The 15,810-nt window shown below is 43.2% G+C and overlaps 2 protein-coding genes across 6 annotated transcripts in view; one reads left to right on the top strand and one right to left on the bottom strand.

Annotated features, from left to right (window-relative positions):
• Positions 1-1,089: 1,089 nt before the first annotated feature.
• On the top strand, positions 1,090-4,279 carry sco2 (synthesis of cytochrome C oxidase 2). Its single transcript, XM_072562746.1, has 2 exons — positions 1,090-1,232; positions 1,317-4,279. The coding sequence occupies exons 1-2, from the start codon at positions 1,090-1,092 to the stop codon at positions 2,524-2,526; spliced, it is 1,353 nt and encodes a 450-aa protein (XP_072418847.1). The 3' UTR covers positions 2,527-4,279.
• Positions 4,280-6,572: 2,293 nt separating this feature from the next.
• ncaph2 (non-SMC condensin II complex, subunit H2) overlaps positions 6,573-15,810 on the bottom strand; it is a 38,866-nt gene continuing 29,628 nt past the window's right edge. For all 5 annotated transcript variants that reach the window (XM_072562742.1, XM_072562740.1, XM_072562743.1 and 2 more), the window contains exons 20-21: positions 12,701-12,850; positions 6,573-11,715 (exon numbers count right to left, since the gene is read on the bottom strand). In XM_072562742.1, the coding sequence (XP_072418843.1) occupies positions 11,575-11,715; positions 12,701-12,850 (291 nt within the window). In that variant the 3' untranslated portion in view covers positions 6,573-11,574. The remainder of the gene's footprint in view (positions 11,716-12,700; positions 12,851-15,810) is intronic.

The raw sequence follows: 15,810 nt of genomic DNA, 5'->3' as shown, positions 1-15,810 counted from the left end.
ATGGAGATGGGGTCATAGAGGGTGGGGGATATGGGGATGGGGTCATTGGGGATGGGGGATATGGAGATGGAGTCATAGGGGGTGGGGGATATGGAGATGAGGTCATAGGGGGTGGAGGATATGGAAATGGCATAATAGGGGGTGGGGGATATGGAGATGGGGTAATAGGGGGTGGGGGATTTGAGATGGAGTAATAGGGGGTGGGGGATTTGAGATGGGGTAATAGGGGGTGGGGGATTTGAGATGGGGTAATAGGGCTGGGGGATTTGAGATGGGTTAATAGGGGGTGGGGGATTTGAGATGGGGTAATAGGGGGGTGAGGGATATGGAGATGGGGCTAATGAGGCAGTGGATATGGAGATGGGGATAATGGGGTGGGGTTATGGAGATGGGGGTCATAGAGGGTGGGGGTATGGGGATGGGGTCATAGAGGGTGTGGAGGTATGGGGATGGGGTCATAGAGGGTGGGTGGTTGTATGGGGATGGGGTAATAGGGGGTGGGAATATGGAGATGGGGTAATAGGGGTGGGGGATATGGAGATGGGGTAATAGGGGTGGGGGATATGGAGATGGGGTAATAGGGGTGGGGGATGTGGAGATGGGGTAATAGGGGTGGGGGATATGGAGATGGGGTTAATGAGGCGGTGGATATGGAGATGGGGATAATGGGGTGGGGGATATGGAGATGGGGTCATAGAGGGTGGGGGTATGGGGATGGGGTCATAGAGGGTGGGGGGTGTATGGGGATGGGGTAATAGGGGGTGGGAATATGGAGATGGGGTAATAGGGGTGGGGGATATGGAGATGGGGTAATAGGGGTGGGGGATATGGAGATGGAGTAATAGGGGGCAGGGAGATATGGGGGTGGGGGTTATGGAGAGGGGGGTAATGGGGAAGGTGAGATTGTAGTGATGGGGGTAATGGGGAGGGGGTATATGGAGATGAAGGGAAAGAAGAAGGGCAAGTTGGAGTGAGGGTTAGGGAAGAGGAGGAGACGAGAGGATGGAAGACAGGAGGAGGCAGTGGATGTTAGAGGAGGAAGAGGTTGCAGAGTGGATGGGGGTGTGGGTGAAGGGTACAGAATAGGGAATGGGGAGGGATGAGATGCGAAGGGGTGCAGAAAATGGAGGGGAGCGGGGAATTGAGATGGGAAAGAGTCTTGATATCATGGAGCCCCTCAATCAGCTACCTGGGCAGGGCAGGGGCTACCAGGAGCTGAACCAGCCTGGAATGTGGGTGTTTTTCTCTCAAGGTTGGATCAGTAGGGGGGAATGGTGTGTTTTGATTGGTCTCTGAGCTCTTTCCTTTCACTACAGGTTTGCTGCAATGATCGTGAAGGGCCACAATTCATGCTGGCAACGCCTGCGGGGCAGTGTCAGCTTCTTGAGGTCTGGGAGTTCACATGTGGGCAGAAGTGGTGGATTGGCCCTGAGACATGCTAGGTGCCTGAGTAATGGACACTCAGGGATGAAAACTCTCAGGATCGCAGGAAGTAAGGGATGGCATTTACAGTCTACATCTATAATCACTGATTGCAACCAAAAGATAAACCATTGGGGCTCTAACCAGTCATATTGTTTCTACACCAATGAAATGGGATTGATTATTGAAACATTAGCTATTCCATCATCTCAGATCAATGGAACTGATCCAAATTATCCATTGGCAAGTTTGCAAGTCAATCCACAATTAACAATCTGTAAAGCATCAAGTCAGCCCATGAGAGAGAAGCCACATTTCCAAATTCAGGGAAGGCTATTGATGGCTCACAATTTGCCTGGCCTTTCCTCTCTACCACTTGTGCACATTAGCCTTGGCTGCCCGACCTTCCTGCCCCACAGATTATTTTCACAGTCTGCCTCAGACAGAAGCTCAAGGAGCCCTCAGATCAGTCTGTGGTCCAAGTTCATGGTGACATGCTTCTTTGGGTCTGCAGTAATGGGCTTGTGGTACTATGTCTACTTGGAAAAGAAGCAGCAGGAAAAGGTGAAACGACAGGAGCAGCTAAAGAAATTAGCACTGGGTCAAGGTGACTTCAATTTGCTGGATCACACTGGAAAATCTAGAACCAAGAAGGACTTCTTTGGCAAGTGGGTTCTCCTTTACTTTGGGTTCACCCACTGCCCTGACATCTGCCCTGATGAGCTGGACAAGATGTCCAGTGTTGTGCAGATTTTAGACAAGGACAGAGCACCAACTCCAGTCCAACCCATCTTTATCACAGTGGATCCAGAGAGAGACGGAGTGGAGGAAATGGCGAAGTATATCAAGGATTTCCATTCTCGCATGATCGGGTTGACTGGGACCCCAGAGCAGATCAAGGATTTGGGAAAGGCATTCCGAGTATACTACAGTGCTGGCCCCAAGGATGAAGACAATGACTACATTGTCGATCATACCATCATAATTTACCTTCTAAATCCAGATGGGCTTTTAACAGATTACTACAATCGCAGCAAAAATGACCAGGAAATTGCTGAGAGTATCCGCAGCCACATGAAGAACTATGTTGATCTCTTCAGTTGATGAATGGAGATTCTTAGAGAAAGTTTGTGCTGGCATCAGTTGCAGGCATGGAATTTGTTAAAGTATGTTCACCAGCCTCACCGTGACAGACATATATTTAGCCCTTTGACGCTATCCATGCTCACAACTGTTCAAATCATGCTCACAAATCAATAGAATGGGACCTTTAAGTTTAATTAGGACGTGGAGGTGCCAGTGTTGGATAAGGTCAGAAGTCACACGATACCAGATTATAGTCAAATAGGTTTATTTGAAATCACAGCTTTTAGAGCACTGCTCCTTAATCAGGTGAAGTAAGGAAAAGAACACAGGCACAGAATTTATAAGCAGAGATTAAATGGTGTGCATGGAGTGTTGACAGGCTGAATAAGTCTCTACAGCTGATTGAAAGTGTCAGACAGTGTGAGTAAAGTGTCAACAACTGAATAGCAAGTGAAGGGATGACCTATAATCTGATTAATTGAGGCAGAGATAATTACAAAAATTAAAAATAAGCTGGTACTGGAGACAAACCAAACGACTGGAATAGCATAATAGGTATAAGTTGCATGCCTGAGATCTAAGCAAAGTAACAAGTATTCCAAAACTATTCAGTCGGTCAACTTGTGATTTCAAATACACCTGTTGGACTATAACCTGATGTCGTGTGACTTCTAAAGTTTAATTAGCTGGTGGGATTTTAAATCTTGTGCATGATGATGAATTATCCTTTATTTAATGCTTGTTGAAAATCTGGATGTCCACCTACATTTCAGTGCAGGATCCATTCAGTAATCAGAGGGTGAATTGCTGTTGCACACTTGTATAAGTGAGTGTCTGTATATGCATGTCTGGGAACGGTGATTGTATACCCCTTTAATAAATTCCACTGTAACTGTTTGGAATGGTGCTGTGCTGAATCCTAATTTTAATATGCCAACATACTCATTAACTTCCAAAACAATTCAAGAAGAAAGATATTCATTTATATTGTACCTTTGATTGCCTCGGGTCAGCCCGAAGCAGGGGGTACATTTAAATGTTCCATGTCGAAAAGGCAGCAGCCAATTTATTTATATTAAGCTCCTACAAAGTGATTTGATTATGTCCAGATAATGCTTTTTAATAATATTGATTGAGTGATGAATATTGATTGCTTTTCAATGAAATTGTTCACATGAGGTGGCTTCTGCAAAAGATAGCACTTCTAACAGTGCACATTTCCTCAGTACTACATCAATAATAGATGGATCACAGCTCCTCTCATGAATGGACTTTTAAAACAGAGTCTGTATTTTGTTAATATTTTCAACTGAATCAAACCTTCATTATAGATATTATTGCCTGTGTTGCAGCTATTTACAACAGGATCAGCATGGACAGCAGCAAGGTGGGAGATCTCAATTAAGTCAGAACAGTCTAAACAACAGTTAAAGCAATTCTTCTGTCATTCTGACAAATTATTTCAATGTAATTCTGAATGTATTAAAACCACCATTGACAATGTCGACTTGATCAGCTAGTATATGACGCATTTATGTAATGACCATTTTCATCCTTAGAAAATTGAGAACAGATATGAAGTAAAATGATGAATTATGTAGAAGTTCGAGGAGTAAGGCAAAATATGGCACTAGCAGTGCCAGACTACAGCAGAGATTTATCCTCACCAAGAAGGTAAAGAACAAAGGACAAGGCGTAATCGAAAGGTGCTGTGATCTAAAGTATTCCAATATATTCCTGTAATTTTACTCAATTAAAGGGCACCTTTCCATAGCTGAAAATTCTAAATGAAAATAAGTTATCAAAATAAATTTTATTAAATTGGAAGTGGCTTCTCTGTCTATTCCTTCTAAAATTTTCAAATAGTTGTTTGATTGAAGTATTATATTTAATTCTAGGCAGTCCATTTTAGATAATTTTTTAGATTTTAAAGGCAAGGGGTATGGGGAGAAAATGGCACTATGCATTGAGATAGAGGATGAGTTGTAATCATTTTGAGAGTGGAATAGGCTCAAAAGACTGAATGGCCTACTGCTCCTAGTTTATGTTTAGGAAAGATCTGAAGACCTTTGGGAGGGTTTGAAATGTTTTACGAGAGTTGTACATAAGGAGGAGCTAGAGAAAATGGAATTGTTCTTGTTAGTATGGAGACACTAAGGAACCAAGAGAAAATAAAAAGTACAGAGGAGTTCTTTAAAGTAATTCAGGCTGGAGGAATGAGAAGATTAACAAGTGATAAAAATTGGGAACACTAAATGTATGAATAGTAGTCAAAGGAAGGGCAAGCAGTTCAGCCTCAAAAAAGATGATCTGTGAAGGCAAAGGCTACTGCTGAGATATATAGGCAGAATGACAAGTAGCAATATGACCAAAATGGGGGTTATAGAACAGAGACCTTGAAGGCAGCAGGACAACTTGAGAGCATATGGAATTCTTAGCTTTATGTTTAGGACTGGAGTACAATGGCATGGAAGATATGATATATCCTCTTTGAAACATCAGTTAGTCCTCAGCCGGAGTTTGTGGTTAATGCAATTTGTAAAGGATATTTAAGGCTTTGAAGAAGGTTCAATAAGAATAGTATGAAGATGAAGAACCTCGGTTGTATGTTGAAAGAGCGGAGAAGCTAGTTTAAAGAGATTTATGAATATTATTCATTGTTGTAAATGGCTTTGTTAGTGAATAAAATGAAACCATCTGATAGCAGAACTGTCAATAACTAGAAGCATGGTCTGAAGGTAGTTGACTAAACAATAAGAGGCCATGACTTTATTTTCAGAGATTCAGTTAAAATCGGGAAAGCACTACCTGAAAGAATTACATAAGCAGATTCAAGATTAAATATTGCCTAGATACAAGATCAGTCACTCACTGCTCGAATTCAGTTCTTTTATCCGTAGTTGCACCACGGCTATAATGAGATCATCAGTCAAAGAATCCTGGCAGCATCTAAACTGAACAACAAAAAAATGTAATTGGTGACCTCTAGCAATGTTTTCACTGGGGTAGTAAAAATCAAGTCTTGCTGTTCCTGAAGTCATCTCCAACATTAAAGGTTTTATGGAAGTCTGCACAATTTTCCAATTTTCTTGATTTTCAGACCTAAGTTTCTGTACTTAATTATGATTTATTACAGGTAAATAGACAACTTCCCTCTGAAATGGTCTAGTTTGCCACTCATTAGTATCAAACTGAGAATAAATCTCAAAGGATTGACTCTGGAAAGATCAGCTGGCACCTATCTGCATACTGGAAACAACAGTAACAAACTCAACTCTGTTAAACCTGTGAAGTCCTCCTCCGAGTGCCAAAATTGGGAGAGCTATCTCATAGACCTTTCAAGCAATAGTCTGACACAGATATATACACAAAATTGTACCCCTTATGTTTCACACTATGCTACCATCACCTCAGTCCAATTGGCAGGAGAGATCCAGCTGAGATGGCAGCACAGTGATGAGGTGAGGGGAAGAGTTGCCCTGGAAGCTTTCAACATTAACTCTAGACTCCCATGGTGTTTCATGGCATCAGGTCAAACATGGAGAAGGAACATTTCAGCTGATTACCATCTACCATGCACCTTAGCTGATGAATTCATACTCGATATTGAATGCCACTTGGAGACAGCACTCTGGTAATGGGAACTTGAATGTCCATCACTAAGCTTGGAACCAGTAGTGCCACTACTGACCAGTCTGGTCAATTCCTAAATGACATAGCTGCTGGAGTGGGCATGGAGTAGATGGTGAGGGATCCAACCAAAGGAAAAAACTTGGCATCATCTCATTAACCTGCCCAATGCTGATGCTTCCAGGCTTAAGTGTTAACAGGAGCCTCAGTAAAACGAGTCAATAGGAATCAGGAGAAAAGTTCTGCTGGTGAGTGTCATACTTGGTACAAAGGAAAATAATTGTGGTTGCTTGAGTTCACTCATCTCAGCTGCAGGACATGTCTGCAGGAGTACTTCAGGCAAGTGTCCTAGGCCCAAACATCTGCAACTGCTTCATCAATGACCCACCCTTTTTTTTATAAAGGTCAGAAGAGAGAGGATGATTGCACAAAGCTGAATTGAATTGAATTTATTGACATTCGTACTGAGGCACAGTGAAAGGCTTTGTCTTGCAAGCAGTACAGGCAGATCACATAGTTAAGTAGCATAGATAGTAAATAATAGATAAACAGCAGCAAAAATAAAAGGTACAGGCGAATGTTAAGAGTTTGAGAGTCCATTCAGTATTCTAACAACAGTAGGGTAGAAACTGTTGTGAAACCGGCTGGTAGATGTTTTCAGGCTTCTGTACCCTCTCCCCATTGGTAGAGGTTGTAGAAAAACATTGCCAGGGTGAGTTGGATCTTTAAGAATGCTGGTGGCTTTTCCTTGACTGCAGGCCTGGTAGATAGATTCTGTAGATGGAAGGTTGGCTTTTGTGATCATCTGGACCAAGTTCACCACTTTCTGTAACCATCTCAGATCTTGAATGGTACAGTTGCCATACCAGATAGTGATACATCCAGACAGAATGCTCTCAATGGTGCACCTATAAAAGTTGGCAAGGGTATTCACAGTCATGCCAAATTTCCTCAGCTGCCTGAGGAAGAAGAGATGTTATTTGGCGTTTGTAACCAGTGTGTCCAAATGAACAGTCCAAGAAAGCTTGTTGTGGATGACCGCTCCCAGGAGCTTGACAATCTCCACTTGTTCCACCTTTGTGCTGTTAGTGTGTGTGGTGGGGGGGCATGAGTAACATTCTGCCGAATGTCAATAATGAGTTCCTTGGTTTTGCCAGCATTCAGAGCTAGGTTGTTCTCAGTGCCCCATTTTTCCAGGTCTTCCACCTCCTGTCTGTAGTCTGTTTCATTGCCATCTGAGACTTGACAGACTGTGGTGGTGTCATCAACGAACTTGTAAATGGTATTTGGTGATGCAGTCATGGGTATACAGTGAGTACAGTAGGGGGCTGAGTACGCATCCCTGGGGGCTGCAGTGTGGAGGGTTAGGATGAAATATTGTCCCCAATCTTCACTGATTGTGGCCTGTGGGTCAGGAACCTGACGATCGAATTGCAGAGTGGGGCTTAGTTCGAGATCACTAAGTTTAGTAATCAGTCTCGAGGGGATAATAGTGTTGAAGGCTGAACTGTAGTCAATGAATAAGATTCTTATGTAGCTGTTCTTGGTGTCATGATGTTCTAGGGAAGAGTGAAGGGCAAGTGATATTGCATCTGATGTGAATCTGTTGGTCCAATAGGCAAATTGGAGTGTGTCAAGAGTAGTGGGGAGCCTGGAGTTGATTAATGCCATGACCAGCCTTTCAAAGCACTTCATGACCACCAAAGGTAGGGCCACTAAGCAGGAGCCATTGAGACATGCTGCATGAGCCTTCTTTGGCACAGAGATGATGTTGGCCCTCTTGAAAAAGGGAGGGACAGTGGCCTGCTGCAGGGACAGGTTGAAGTTGTCTAAGAAGACCTCTGCCCTTTGATCTGTGCATACTCTCAGTGCCAGTGCACAGCTTGGTACACTGTCTGGTTCCATTGCTTTCCTTGGATTCACATGAAAGAAAACTGATCTGACCTCTGGTACAATGACTGTTGGGATAGATTCGTAAGGACATGTCAGAATAGGTGTTACCTCTCCACCAAATTTCTGCTCAAAGCGAACATAGAGGCATTGAGATGATCTGGGAGGGATGTGTCATCATCTGCTATCTTGCACTGTCTCTTTTTAGAACCTGTGATGTCATTACCATAGTCACCAGGTGTGTCTGGGTCTCTAGTTTGGATCAGTATTGGTCCTTGGCTGTCTTAATGACTCTGCAAAAGTCATAGTTGGATTCCTTATATTTGAGAGGGTCTTCTGATCTGAAGGCCTCACGCTTGGATTTTAGCAGGTTGTGTATGTCCTAATTCATTCAGGGTTTCCTGTTGGGGAACACCCAGATTGACTTCCCCAGTATGCAGTTCAGCAGTATTTGTGACTCCACAAACACTGAAACAGTCCATGTCCAAATGCAACCAGACCAGGATAAAATCCATGTTTGAGCTGCCAACTGCCAAATTACATTCTTGCCAGACAAGCGCCTGGCAATGACCATCTTCAATAGATACTACCAGACCTGCTGCATTTCTTCACCATTTTCTGTTAGCACTTAAAACTTTCAACCTTCTTTTCAAATTACTTCATAGCCCTGCCCATGGAAGTCTTGTAGCTCAGTCGGTAGCATGCCTGCTTCTGAGCCAGAAGCTCCAGAATCAAGTTACACTTCAGAACGTATGAACTGTGGAATGATTGCTTCTGACATGATCCAACACTTATCCAAGGGGAAAATGTACATGAAGATACATATCAAACAACTAATAGCATTCCATATCTCTAATCTCCTTCAACCCAATTACTCTCAATCTTTTGCTCTCGCTCTGCAGTAAAGATTTCATTAGTAACATTAAGCAGTGAAATTGTATTTCATTTGTGTAGTGCAAGTTAGTGACACAATGTGAAAGGAAAGCATTAATTCTGTTTCCCTGGAAGTAAAGGCAGAGGGCCAAAGGTTCACTTGCACTGCACTGGGTCAGAAGGGAAATTACATGCCTTTGAGATTTTCTGCTGTGCATCCCAATTTATTATATAACATTTCCAGTTTTACCCTCACCACATTCCAAAAGGTAAAACTTCCAGCTGTTGTATGCTTGATTGCTAGGAATCGCAGGGCTCCCCCCTCAGAGGCCCAATACAAAACTAACAACTAATAGGATAATATTCTAGCTCCTTTATTTATAAAGGGTGGGAAACAAAAAAAACAGGTAACTACATGGCTGTTAGCTCATTGTTTTTTTTTTGGGAAAATATTAGAGTGTTATAAAAGATGCAGCAGCAGATCATTTAGAAGTGTACAATATGGTCAAGCACAGTAAACATGGTTTTGTGAAGGGAAATCATACCTGACAAATTTACTAGAATTCTTGAGGTGGCAACAAGCAAGATAAAAAAGCAGTGGATGTAATACATTTGGAATTTTAGGTGTTAAGGTACCACACATTAGTCTACTTAATAAGGTGCTGAAAATAGTATATTAACCTGGATAGAGGCTTAGCTAAATAAAAGAAGTGTGTGTTAGGATATGGGTGACATTTTCAGTTTGGTAACATGTAATTAGTGGTGTGCCACAGGAATCAGTGATGGGGCCATGATTATTTACAAAATACATTAATGACTTGGATGAGGAAACTGAATGTGTAATAACCAAGCTTGCAGATTGACACAAAAGGGGGAAGACAAGTGGTGAGGATGACAGTGTGCAGAAGGATATGAACGGATTAAGTGAATGGGCAAAAGCTTGGCAGATGGAATACAATGTGGAGCTATGTAAGTTTGTGCATTTTGACAGGAAGAATAGGTAAACTGAATTTTATTTAAATGGAAAAAGACTGCAGAAGACCAAAGAACATAAGAATTTAGGAGTCCTTGACCATGAATCACAAATAGCCAGCATCCATAATCAGCAGGTAATACAAAAGTCAAATAGAATGTTGTCCTTAATATCAAAGGGAATGGAATATAAAAATAGGGAAGTTTTGCTAAAACTGTACAAAGCAGTATAGTATTCCAGCTATGGAATGATTAAAGTTTTGGGCCCCTTATCTCAGGAAGGATACACTGGCATTGGAGACAGTCCAATGAAGATTCACTAGGCTGATATCAAGTATGGTCGGATTGTTTTATGAGAAGAGGTTGAGTAGGTTGGGCATGTGCACATTGGGGTTTAGAAGAATGATAGCCTACCTTATTAATACATACAAGATTCCTGGGGAGCTTAACAGGGTAGATGCAAAAAAGGATATTTCCACTGTGGGATAGTCTAGGACCAGAGAGCGTAATTGTAGAATAAGGGGTCGTACATTTAAGACAATGATGAGAAATTTCTTCACTCAAAAGGCTCTGATTCTGTGTGAGTCTTTATCACAGAGGTCTGTTTTGAGGCTGAGTCATTAAGAATATTCAAGGCTGAGATTGATTCCCTTATGGTTAAAGAATCAAAGTTATGGGGAAAAGGCAGGAGAATGGAGTTGAAGGTTATCAGATTGGCCATGAAAGAAAGACAGAGCAAACTCAAAGGGGCAAAAAGTCCACTTCTATGTTTAATGGTATGCAATATCAAATGGGCAAATCATTCCCATTTTCACAGATCTTCCAATCCCAAATCGATGAAAAAGTTTTAAACAGTGTGACTGAGTTCCAAGTTTGCTGTAGTACTTCTACAAAATTTAAATTTGTACATTTTTTAAAATTCCACTTTGTACAGATTTGTGATAACCTGCTCCTGATGGCACACTATTATTCCTCAGAACACAGCATAATTTATTACCATCCAATTGAATTCCAATTCATACACATTTCTGGATTCTCACTTTCCCATTCAGGAAGGTGGGGCCAGGGAGGAGGAATGTTTTTTAAAAATTGGATTTTTAAAAAATACAAAATCAAAGTTTTCTTAAAGCCATGTGAGCTGGTGTGAGGGAAATATTGCACAAGAACCTCACCCAAACACAAATGGACAAGCCCTAACTTTACAAATGTCACACCTGCCACCAGGTTAGATAGAGCACTTAATTGAAGAGATTTTCTACTTTGCAAATCTGGATAAGCCTTTCAACAAGCATTGAAAATGAAAGCTAGCTCATTGTGAATATATTTCCTTCTATCAGAAAGTCATGAGTTTGTATAAAAATACTGCACAGGATGCAGCCAGTAAATTGCACCTCATGCTGTGACACAAGGCACATTATATAATCAAAACAGCCTAGGATAGTAGCTGTACAGAACACAGCAAATACAGAAGTATAAATAGAGAATGATCACAATCCAGGAATTGTTTTGGGCAGGGTTTGGGCAAGTGGTGCATTCCACTGAAACATGAACATACGTCCTGTTAGTCAGTGTTCCAGATGCTTGCTGTCATAAAGCAAGGAATATGGATACAGTTCCTCCAAATGTGCCATAAACAATGGATGTAATGTCAAACTTGCAGCATGAGGACTATACAAGTTGAGTGAAGGTCTGTGAATCTTCTCATTTATTTGAAATGGATGGAGCCATGTATGTCCGGAAACGTTCGTGAGCTCTTAGTTTGGTCAAAAGGGTGAGTTCCATCGTGTCGACTGATTCAAACAGCCCTTCTTTCTGCCATATGTCCACCGTGTAGTCATTGGCCTGCAAAGGAGAAGTAACAGAGCTCACTATGAGAAGCTGAAGGACAGTAAATATTCACAGTACTGGAGCTAAGCTTGGTATTATTCTAACAGGCATTCAGAATCCACACTGAAGTAAATCAGGCCTAATGAAAGGACAGTGAAGAAACTGTGCTCAAAACAATAGGACAGAATAGTCCACTCTAGGTACAGTGGCAGAAGTTACCACAGGGGTGGGGTAAGAACTTAGCAAGTCAAATTAGAGGAAACAAATAAATCCAAAGGAACCGAAGAAAACAAAATCTTAGCAGTGGCATACCCAGGGGCCTTATGTATCCATCCCACAGTAGTAATGAGATAATTGTCTATTGTCTAAGAGTCAAGTAAAACCCATTTGAGATCTCAAGTTTAAAGTTCTCATCCTCCAACAATACAGTACTTCTTTCGCGGGATTCCTCCATGAGTGCAACACTCCAGTAATACCCCTCTAATAGTACAGCACCTGTTTGGTGTTGCTTCTCTGACAGCGTAGCACTCCCATAGTACCACCCCTCCAAAAGGTGCTGCAGCGTTTCAGTGTCAACGTAGCTGGTGTTTGACAGCTCTCAACTAGGGGCTTAAACCTTCAGTCTTCGAACTCAGAGGCAGGAATGTTATCATTGGGCAAAGCTGGCATTGAAACTAAGCCTTAATGAAATCACTAAAAAAAAAAGTTTCTGTGGAGTAACAACATCGGATCATTCATTCGTACTGCTCACCTGAAATATCACTCATGGAAAATTCTCCATTTCTAACCATTGTTAAGTCTCCACATATTTCTCAGTCTTTGTTCACCGAATTACCTTCAATCACATCTCTGAATAGTATTTGCCTAGTTTATAGCAAAGTTCTGTCCTCACTTTTCTTGCACTCAGCTTTCTTTCAATTACTACATGTTGCTTTGTTGGTTGGTGCTTGAAGCTCCTGACTTTTATCTGCTCCCACTACCCCATGAAGAACACACTCACCAGTTGCAGTGTGGCCAGCATATAACGACACACCTCAAATGCCTCCTTCCCAGCCACAATGCTTGCAAATGAACGCCTCTGTCTGATACAGTCAAATGCATCCATAATTCTAACTCCATAATCGTGGATGTCAAAAGCAGCTCGCTCATCCTGCAGGAGATAGAAACATTGCAAATAGTCAGAATGTGACAAGGAAGGAGTTGCAGAATAGAACCATTTGAACTATCCCATACGTCCCAATCTTTTGAAAAGATCTATTCAGTTAGACCCATTCCTATGCAAATTATTCAATTTGCTTTTGAAAATTACTATTGAATTTGCTTGCACCACCATTTAGGCTCTGCATGCCTGGTTGCAATAATTTGCTGCATGAAACCAATTTTCCTCACCTGCCATCCAGTGTTTTGACAATTATCTTGTCTGTGTCTTCTACTTATATAGAATATACAGCATAGAAACAAGGTATTCAAGCTAAAAAGTTGATACTGGCATTTATGCTTTTATTGTAAGCCGCTCCCATCCTTCCTTACCTAGCACATTTTGCACAATCCTTTATCTCCCTCCCTCTCTAACACTTATTTAGCTCCCGATGTGTATCTATACTCTTCACCTTAATCACAACTTGCAGCAGGAAGTTCTGTATTTGTTTTAACCACTCTCTGGTGAAAGAATGGTTTCTGAATTCGCTATTACATTTTTCTCAGTAACTATCTTATAGTGATCTGGTTTTGCTCTTGTGCAAAATAAAGCATTCTCCTGTGTTTATCTGGTAAAACCTTTTACAATTTTAAAGGTTTCTGTTAAGTTATCCCTCAGCCACCTAATTTCAAGAGTTAAGAGACTCCAGTTGTTCAAACCATGGGAATGTTATTGTTGGTGAACCAGCTTTGTTGCAATGGTAACGATGTAGGAAATCCAGCAACAACTAGCATCCCACCAGGGAACTACGGTTGCTCCAAAATGGTGTGAATAACTGTGAATGGAGGATTCAATGCGGTATTCCAGCAAAATTGGCCACTCATTATAGAATCACAGAATCCCTACAGTGTGAATGCAGGCCATTCAGCCTGTCAATTCCACATCAACCCTCCCACACAAACCCATTTGCCCACTAACCTTATTCTTTGCAATCCTGCATTTACCACGACTAATCCACCGAACCTCCATATTTCTGAACACCATGGCAATTTAGCCTGGCCAGTTCACTTAATCTGCACGTCTTTGATGGAGAGAGGAAACCCACACAGACACGGGGAGAACATGCAAACTCCACACAGACAGTCGCCCAAGGGTGGAATCGAACCAGGGTCGCCCCTGGCACTGAGGTAGCAGTGCTAACCACTGATTCACCATGCCATTACTTTTAAAAAAATTATTTCAAGGAATTTGTGCAACCTCAGCAAATTCACTCTTTGTTGATCAGCTTAAATGCCTTTGTGAAGGTGGTAATAAGCCACATTCTTGAATTGTTGCAGTCTGTGTGTTGCTGGTTCACCTACAGTGCAATTAGGGAGGTATAACTAAAAATGATAAATGCTGACATTTTAATTTACTTTTTTGTTAATAGCCAAACAAAGTCTACATAAATTTGCTTGGGCCTAACAAAGTGGTGATAACACTGCAGGGGTAACAGAATGGGTCAAAACTTTAATCAACAAAGATTTTTGAATGGAAGAGCAAGCTCCAGGCACCAAATGGCCTTTTCTTGCACCTAATTCTATGATCCTGTGATTTTGGAGCGAGCATGCACTTTCCCTAACCTTGGGCTTAGGAAAGTGTCAATGAAATGATGATTACCTGCGCACAGAAAAATAATTTTCCTTTTTCCGCCAGGTGCGTAACCTCAACTACGACACGCAGCTCCTGTTCATCGACCGTGACGGTTTGGAGGTTGCCCTCAAGATGCTGCCTGTCTTTTACCAGGACCTAATCACTGTCTGGAACATGGTCGAATCGCGTCGCGCCTACCCTCCGGCTGGAGTAGCGGCTGTCGTCAGGGAGCCGTTGCTCAGGAATCTGCACCTCTGTACTCCCGGGTTCGAGTGGCTGTCGGAGGGGAGGGCCGTGGCGGCGAGGGTGACCAGGGTCGGGGACGTGCTGGGTGCCGGGGGCCTGGGCTGGATGCTGCCGCAGGACATAGCGAGCAGGGCAGCGGTAGACATCCGGTACGTGGCCACCGCCATCCGATGTCTTAAAACGGCGGTGCTCGGACCCGACGTAGTGCACCAGTTGGAGGACGCTCAGGTGTGCGGTGGGATCCCGTCTGCGCTCACCCCAGCCCAGACGGAATTTCACATTGGCCCCAAGGTCCCGTACTTCCCGCGGGAACCTGTGCCCACAACCTCAGCCACCTCCGGAATTTTAATTTTGTCCCTTTCAAGGATGTAAAAAGGAAGGCCCTGTATCGACTGCTGCTGCACACCGTCCACCTCGTCTCCCTCATCCACCGTCCGGACACGCCTTGGCGTGCCCATTTGCCACCGGGCGGTGGGGATCCCCAGTGGAGGGCTCTCTACGCGGGAGTCCTCCCCCTTTCTCTCGGGGATCTGGGGTGGAGGGTGCTGCACGCAGCAGTCCCCTGCAACCGCAGATTGCGGTGGTTCACGGACTTCCAGCCCAACTGCTTGTTCTGTGGCGCTGTGGAGTCCGTGGACCACGTATATATTGGGTGTGGGCGTTTGCACTCCCTTTTTGATTTTCTCAAAAACCTCCTCCTCTGCTTTTGGTTGCACTTCAGTCCCACGCTCCTGATCTTCGGGCACCCGGTACAGAGGAGGGAGGGCAGGTCTGAAGACCTCCTCGTGGGTCTGCTCCTGGGCCTGGCCAAACTGGCCATCAACAGGTCGAGGCAGCGGGCCATGGAGGGGGTCGTTAGGGCTGACTGCCTGCCCCTCTTCTGAGGTTACGTTAGGGCCCAGGTGTCCTTGGAGAAGGAGCACGCTGTGTCCACCAACACCCTGGAGTTGTTCAGGGAGAGGTGGGCGCAGCAGGGAGTGGAGTGCATTATTTCCCCCTCCAACTGTATTTTGATTTCGTCCCTACCCCCTCCCCTTCACTGTTTTGATCACACAGCATTGCCCTTTTATATGAAGGACAGCGCTTGTCACTGG

This window comes from Chiloscyllium punctatum, chromosome 44 (assembly GCF_047496795.1).
Source record: "Chiloscyllium punctatum isolate Juve2018m chromosome 44, sChiPun1.3, whole genome shotgun sequence".
Lineage (NCBI taxonomy): Eukaryota > Metazoa > Chordata > Chondrichthyes > Orectolobiformes > Hemiscylliidae > Chiloscyllium > Chiloscyllium punctatum.
Note: the sequence above shows the minus strand (reverse complement) of the source record. Positions and strands in the feature narration are given on the sequence as shown.

Bases quoted from the DNA above. Each gene is read 5' to 3' on its own strand.
- sco2 (XM_072562746.1), top strand. From the start codon at position 1,090: ATGGGGAGGGATGAGATGCGAAGGGGTGCAGAAAATGGAGGGGAGCGG. The intron at 1,233-1,316 runs GTGGGTGTTTTT...CTTTCACTACAG, and splicing joins GAGCTGAACCAGCCTGGAAT to GTTTGCTGCAATGATCGTGA.